Source organism: Indicator indicator, chromosome 27 (genome assembly GCF_027791375.1).
Source record: "Indicator indicator isolate 239-I01 chromosome 27, UM_Iind_1.1, whole genome shotgun sequence".
In the NCBI taxonomy this organism is placed as follows: Eukaryota; Metazoa; Chordata; class Aves; order Piciformes; family Indicatoridae; genus Indicator; species Indicator indicator.
The window spans coordinates 3,224,352-3,231,750 of record NC_072036.1 but is presented as its reverse complement, the minus strand read 5'-3'; the positions used below and the strand labels follow the sequence as shown (position 1 = coordinate 3,231,750).

Here is a 7,399-nt window from a genome sequence, read left to right as displayed (position 1 = left end):
CTTTTGTGAAGAGGTTACACTGCAGTGTATGGAGCTTGCTTTCATCTTTGCCTGGCTGTTTATTAAGGTGATGAAGACCATAAAGCAATGACCAAGCCCTAACTCTGCTTTCTGGGGAGGGGGGTTAGGTTTTCTAGACAGCTGGAGCCCGTCTGCCCTGTTGCCATCGTGGATGCCGTTGCAGGTGAACCTTCTCAGCCATGTCGTACAGTGTGAGCCATGGGGATCCCAACCAGCTGGCCCAGCGCATCACTTCCAACATCCAGAAGATCACTCAGTGCTGTGAGTCTCGTTGTGCATGTCTCATACAATGTTTGGTAATGGTGCTGCCCCCTGGCTGAGCTTAGCTTCTCACTTCCATTCACAGGAATCCACTCTGATTTCGTTTGCCAGGTTTCTGGCACCCCACATAGCAGCACCACTCCTTTGTGGGGGTTAAGTGGGAGGTGTCCTGGGAACTTAATGATCATAGCATTCACCAAACAATCATTAGGAAGGTGGCTGCTGCTAATAAGCTTTGTTCTGGCCTCTTATGTGGCACCTTAAGAAGGCAGGTTGAGATGTTTGCTGACCAAGGATTGCATCAAATATTTGCTGGAGCTTGAATTGTTTAGCAGAGCCAGGAGCTGTGGCCTTGCAGCTTGCCCTTGGAAGTATGTTAGATGTGTAGAGAAGGTGGTACAAGTTGAATGTGCTTGTGCTTGGATTCATGCCATCTAATAGCTGGAGTGGTTATGCTGGTGCTAAGATAGGCTGCTGAGGTTTTCAATCTTTTTCCCTTTCCCCCTGTTTTTCATTCTTTTTTTCGTAAGTTTGTGTATGTCTGTATGTGTGAACATGAGGAAAGACTTCTTTACTGTGAGGGTGCTGGAGCCCTGGAGCAGGCTACCCAGAGAGGCTGGGGAGTCTTCTTCTCTGGAGACTTTCAAAACCCATCTGGATGTGTTCCTGTGTGACTTGCTGTGGGTGATCCTTCTCTGTCAGAGGGGTTGGACTGGATGATCTCCAGAGGTCCCTTCTGACCCCCAACAGTCTGTGATTGTATGTGATGCAAAAAGCAGATCCAGACTGAGCTCACAAATCACACCAAGCATTCTGCTTGTCAGAAGGGAGCTAGCCAGGAGCAGTGTGTGGTTGGGCTTTGGGCTGTGTTTTTCTGTTGTGCAGGACATAGTCTGCATGCAGAAATGGCTGTTTGGACATGAAAACTTCACATCAATTCTGATCACAGACCTAGGGCAGATTTCATACAGCTTTGGTCTCTGTTTTTTAAGACAAATTTTAGGACGTGATATTTGTGCCGCAGATTAGTGGCACCAATTGTACTTTTTTACTATTTTTCAGCTTCACTTTGTATTTTCTCTGACAAAAAAAAAATCTTTGTATCTTTTTTTTTCCCTTTTAATTCACAAATCAGGGTTGTATTTCCTCTATCTAAAGTTAACAGAGTGTCTCTGTAAAGCTGTTCTGCTTTTATTTCCTAAAATCTGCCTGAATTCCTGCAGTCTCATGGCATCTGGTGCTGACTTGGTCCTGCAGAAGCATCTGCAAGCTGTGACAGACACTGAGGAACCAAGCAGTAAAACCAAAAAAGTCTCTGTTGTCAGGTGCAAACATAAAGTGAAATCAGTGGCTGAAGCTGGAGCTCTGTGAAGCAGTCACTGAACATAATTAGCCATCTGATGCTAGTCTGATTCTGTGTCTTCTAGCTCCTCTTCTGCTGTGTCCCCCTCCCCGTGTGAAAAACAGGGCATGCTAGTGACAGGCTGCCCAGGCTTAGACAGCAAGAGATATGCCACGGGGGTTACCTGCAGCCCTGCTATCCTTCCCTTGTTGGAGTTTGGATGGCTGATGGCTGAGCAGTAGTCAGGGCCTTCTGCCCTTCCAAGACCCAAGTCCAGGTCTCTCTTAGTCCTGGGTGTTGCATGACTTCAGAAAGAGCCTTGCCTTCAGAACCTGCTGTGAAACACTTTTCTAGGACTGGTAGGTACCCAAGTGGGTTCCACCCCTCTTCTGTCAACCTGCCTGAGCTCTTGTAGTCCACTGTGCTTCTGGTCTGGATCCTGTGGGCTTGCTGAACATGTTCCCTGACCTGAGCCTGCTGTTTTGTTCTGTTGGGTATTACCTGCCCAGCTTTCTGTTGGAAGATGTGACCTGCAAGAACTTCCAAGTCAAAGGGGGGAAAACCTGCAAGCTTGGGAAGCTCTAGAGCTGGTCAGCTGCTGAGCAGGTGTCTCGTAGACTGCATTTTATGGCCTTGGTTAGGGAAGGAGAGGGAGACTAACCCTAAATCTGTTTATTCCTTCTAAGCACTTGATTTGGTTCTTTTGTCTAGAAATGCTTGGAATTTGTGAGGTGTTTCACCAGACCTGAAATTTTATTGGTTAATCTAGAGCTGTGTAAACATTCTGGTTTTCAGAGTGAAATTAATAGAGGAAGAGAGTTTTGTTTCAGATTAACAAACATTTCAGGAGGTTGCTCAAAAGTAATTCACACTTCAGCTAATATGCAAGCAGACCAACAGTACTGCTGCAGAGATCTAGAGGAGACAGAGAGCAGTCGAATGGCAGCTGGCTCTTCCAGTAGGAATTAGTTGAAAGGCAGCTGGCTCTTCCAGTAGGCATTAGTTGAAGGGGCATCTGGCTCTCCCAGGTAGAAGCTGGTCCTTTAACTTGTGGAAGGAGGCCAAAAGAACTTCCTGAATTCAGCAGCACTGTGCTGCCAGGATTGCATCACACACTCGAGCAGGGTAGGAAGCAGCAGTCTGAGCTGTCAGGTTCCTTCAAGGACCAGTTATGGCACACTCTCCAAATAATACATTGGATCTGTTTGTAATATGCCAAACATGTACAGGATGAAATAGATCCATGGAATACCTCATGTTTCATCGTGCATTGGGGTGCTGGAGTGGGTCCAGAGAAGGGTAGCGAAGCTGATGAAGGGCCTTGAGGACAAGTTGTATGAGGGAGCTGAGGGAGCTGGGGTTGTTTAGTCTGGAGGAGGCTGAAGGGAGACCTCATAGCTTTCTACAGCTCCCAGAAGGGAGGTTGCAGTGAGGTGGGGATTGGTGTCTTCTCACATGCAACAAGTGCCAGGACAAGAGGAAGCAGCCTCAAGCTGTGCCAGGGGAGGTTCAGGTTGGAGATTAGGAACAATCTCTTCCCAGCAAGGGTTCTCAGGCACTGTCCCAGGCTGCCCAGGGAGGTGCTGCAGTCCCCATCCCTGGAGGGGTTTCACAGCTGCATGGATGTGGTGCTGAGGGACATGGAGCAGTGGCAGTGGCTCAGCAGCAGGGGTGGGGCTGTGAGCTCGGGGGGAGTGATTGGAGTTGGTGATCTCAGAGGTTTCTTCCAGGCTCAGCAGGTCTGTGGTTGTGTGATGCAGCTGGTGTATTGACACTAGTGATCCTTGCCTCCCTTCTTCCCTTGCTCATCTAGCCCACTGGTACTGACTGACAACCAAAGCTCAGCCCTGTGCTGATGTAGCACACCAGTAATTCAATGAGCTGCAAGATGGTGTTCTGTTTGGTTTGGGGTGTTCTGTGATGATGGAGAGGACCTCTATTTGTGTCAGCTGACAGCTGGGTTGGCTTAGCACCACTTTAATTCCAAAGAACAGATTCTGTTGAGCTGTTGATCCAGTCATGAAACTGATTGTAATGTTGCTGATGTGTTGAGAGTTGCAACATGCTTCTGTGTGCTTGAGCCCCTATCTGCAGTGGGATGTTTGAGTTTCCTTGGTGGAGGGCTTGTGGTGACAGGATGAGGGACAATGGCTTTGAACTGGAAGATCAGAGATTGAGAATGGGGATGAGGAAATTCTTGAGAGTAAGGGTGGGGAGACCCTGGAACAAGTTGCCCAGGGAGGTTGTGGTGCCCCCTCCCTTGCCAGGCTGGATGAGGCCTTGAGCAGCCTGGGCTGGTGGGACGTCCCTGCCCATGGGAGGGGGTTGGACCTGGAAGATCTTAGGATCTTGGGATTCTATGATACGAGAAGGCACTCAAGGTCCTTCAGGCCTTGAAGATACAACTGACCTAGCAGCATCCCCTGCTGCCTGCACCTTGAGCTCCCTTGGAAATGTGAAGCAGGAGAATACCTGACTGTGTTTGGGCTGCCAAAGCCCAGAGCTCCCTGGTCACAGACTCTGCTTTCAGCTATTCTTCCCACACAGACCCCTGCTCTGCTTTGCATTTCCAGCATCTCTGCAGATCTCAGTAATTATAACATCACTTAGAAACACCCCAGGGATGGTGACTCCAGCACTGCCCTGGGCAGAACATTCCAATGTCTGAGAGCCCTTCCAGTGCAGAAATATTTCCTGAGATCCAGCCTGAGCCTCCCCTGTTGCAGCTTGGAACCATTTCCTCTGCTCCTGTCCCTTGCCACCAAGGAGCAGAGGCTGCTCCCTCCTCACTCCAACCTCCCTTCAGGGAGCTGTAGAGAGCAATGAGGTCTCCCTCAGCCTCCTCTTCTCCAGCCTCAACACCCCCAGCTCCCTCAGCCCCTCCTGTAGCCCAGGGGCTCCAGGCCCTTCTCCAGCCTCACTGCCCTGCTCTGCACAGGCTCCAGCCCCTCAATGTCCTTCCTGCAGTGAGAGCCCAGAGCTGAACACAGCACTCGAGGTGTGGCCTCCCCAGTGCTGAGCACAGGGGGAGGGTCACCTCCTGTCCCTGCTGCCCACCCTGCTTCTGATCCAAGCCAGGATGCCATTGTTGCTCTCCTGGAGCAGTGCTGTAGGACCTGGAGAGCTGAACCCCATCTCCTTGTATGGGCTGCAGTGCTTTGTCCTGGGCTTCAGTCAGCTCAGCGCTGCCTGCATAGCTGTGCCTCACTGGTTTGACTTTGCAGCTGTGTTACCTGTGTCGCAAGCAGAGCTGCAAACAGCTAGGGAAGCTTCAGGCTGCAATAATACTACCAAGGAAGTGTATGATGAGCTTTGGCAACTCTTCGACTCAGGCAGCTGCTAAATTTCTGTCTTAAAAGAACAGAATTTATGATTAAGGTTTGAAAGTCAGTCTGTCTGGAATCTGCAGTTCTCATTGCAGGCCTATCTTATATCTGATTATAAAATCTAGATGACTTTTGAAATATGAGTTTAAAGGTGCCTGAATATGAAGAACAGGGACAGAATGGTCCCTCAGCCAGTTTGGTGGTGATAGCAAACTGGGAGGGGTGGCTGACTCCCGGTCAGTCTGTGCAGCCAGCCAGATCTGGACAGGCTGGAGTCTTGGGGAAAGCAGAACCCTGTGAATTTCAACCAGGACAAGCACAGACCCCTGCAGCTGGGGAAGAATAATCCCTGCACCAGTAGAGGGGAGGGGTGGCCTACTGGGGAGCAGCTCTGGGGAGAAGCACCTGGGAGGCTCACCGCAAGCTAGCCATCTGCCCTTGCATCCAAGGCAGCCATTGGCATCCTGGGATTCATGAAGAAGAGTGTGGTCAGCAGGTTGAGAGAAGGACAAGGAACTAGTGGAAGGAGTCCAGGAGAGAGCCATTAAGATGCTGAGGGGCCTGGAACATCAGTCTGATGAGGGGAGGCTAAGAGAGCTGGGGCTGATTAGCTGGAAGGAGGCTGAGAGGGGATCTCATTAATGCTTAGAAATGTCTAAAGGCCAAGTTTCAGGAGGATGGAGCCAGGTTCCTTCTCAGTGGTGTCCAGTGACAGGACAAGGGACAGTGGAAACAATCCAGAGTTGTGGAGTCTCTTTCTTGGGAGTCATTCAAAACCTACCTGGATGTGTTCCTGGGGGATTTACTTTGGGTGACCTTGCTCTGACAGGGGGGTTGGACTGGATGATCTGCAGAGTTGCCTTCCAACCCCTGCCATTCTGTGATTGTCTGAATGTGGAGAACAGAGTGTGAGGAGTGCTGCCAGCTCCAAGCTGTCTGGGCTTTGCAGGTGGAGAACCTATTATCAAGGTGTCTGAATTGGTGTTTACTGCAGGAGCACTAGTTCCAGAACTGGGTTTCATAGCCTGCACTCTCATTTATGTGGCAGCTTAATGGCAGCTGCTAATAACCTGGGAGACATCTCAGTGCCTCCCTTCAGTATTTCCCTGGAATGTTTCTTTGTGACAAAACAAGTCCTGCCTGCTTACAGAGCTGTGTTTCTACCAGACATCTTCATTTACCATCCTATGGCTATGCCTGGTAGGATAAGAGCACTGAGCCCATGTTGGGATCTTACTCTTTTCCCTTCTTCTCTTGAAGAGCAAATTGTACAAGAGGAGATCTGATCTTTCAACAAATGGAAAGATGAAAGCAGAATAAGTAAAACAAGCAAAAAGCCCAATTTAAAAGCTTTGAAATATGTTCATAGCATCATTCAGGTTGGAAGAGACCCCTGGGATCATCAAATCCAACCATTAACCCTACTCTGTAAAGCTCACCCCTCAACCATATTCCCAAGCACCACATCCAAACAACCTTTAAACCCCTCTGGAGTTTGTGACTCGACCACCTCCCTGGGCATTTCAGACTTCTTAGAACTGTGAAGACGAAGGGGAGCAGTTTTTATGAAATCTGAGAGTCTTCTCCATTTTCAAGAGCTGATCCTCTGTGCGTAGAAAAGAGAGGGAAAGCTCTTTGTTTTAAAAAGATGTTCCCAAGAGGGAGCAAAATGGGAGGTGTGTTCATCTGCAGGGATAACTCCACACTTTTAAGAGGAGAAAGGATATGGTTAGAGGAGCAGGGGCCTGCTCTGGGGGGCTGCAAAGTTTTGACTCGTGTCTCTGACAAGAGCTGTGCACGAAGAAGGAACCAGCCACGTGTTGTCCTCCCCACTATGCTTGTCAAGTCTCTCCCACACACAGGCCATGGAGCAAGCACGTTCCTGTGCCTGTGTTTACTTGGCTCCTTGGATTGTCAGTGTAGCTACCAGTCCCCACACTCCAGGCTCCTGTCTCCACTGGCACCTTAAGCTGGGTGACCTTGGGTTAGAAGCAGTTTAGAATTCTGCTTTTGCTTGGGAGCACAGAACCAACACCTAGGCTGAGCTGCAGAGAACTTCTGGCTTGCAAACAGTTCCAGAACCTATCCTAACTGAAGGAGGACATTCAAATTTCCTCCTTACCTCTCTCTTCCCAGCTCCTCCAGTTTAGAAAAGCTGTATTTTGTGCAGGTGGAAATGGCATCATCTCCCCTTGCTCAGTACTGGCAAAGTCAGGGGTGGCATCTTTGACTTGCTGATGCTGCTGACAGGCAGCCCAGCTGGAGCAGTCTGTGCTCTGCATAGCACAAGGTGGTCACAGTCAGATGGGATGGCCACAGCCAGGCTAGAGGGAGTCTGTCTGGCTCTGGGAGCTGCTTTCTTGCACAGACTTCTCTCCGCTGACTTTCTTTCCTGTTAGGAAATGTAACACAAACCACAGCTCGTACAGAGCATGTTACCAGCAGGTCA

The 7,399-nt window shown here is 49.6% G+C and overlaps 1 protein-coding gene across 1 annotated transcript in view; it reads left to right on the top strand.

Moving 5' to 3' along the window:
- The first annotated feature begins 200 nt into the window (after positions 1-200).
- STX7 (syntaxin 7) overlaps positions 201-7,399 on the top strand; it is a 33,664-nt gene continuing 26,465 nt past the window's right edge. The window contains exon 1 of the mRNA XM_054393118.1: positions 201-282. Within this exon, the coding sequence (XP_054249093.1) occupies positions 201-282 (82 nt within the window). The remainder of the gene's footprint in view (positions 283-7,399) is intronic.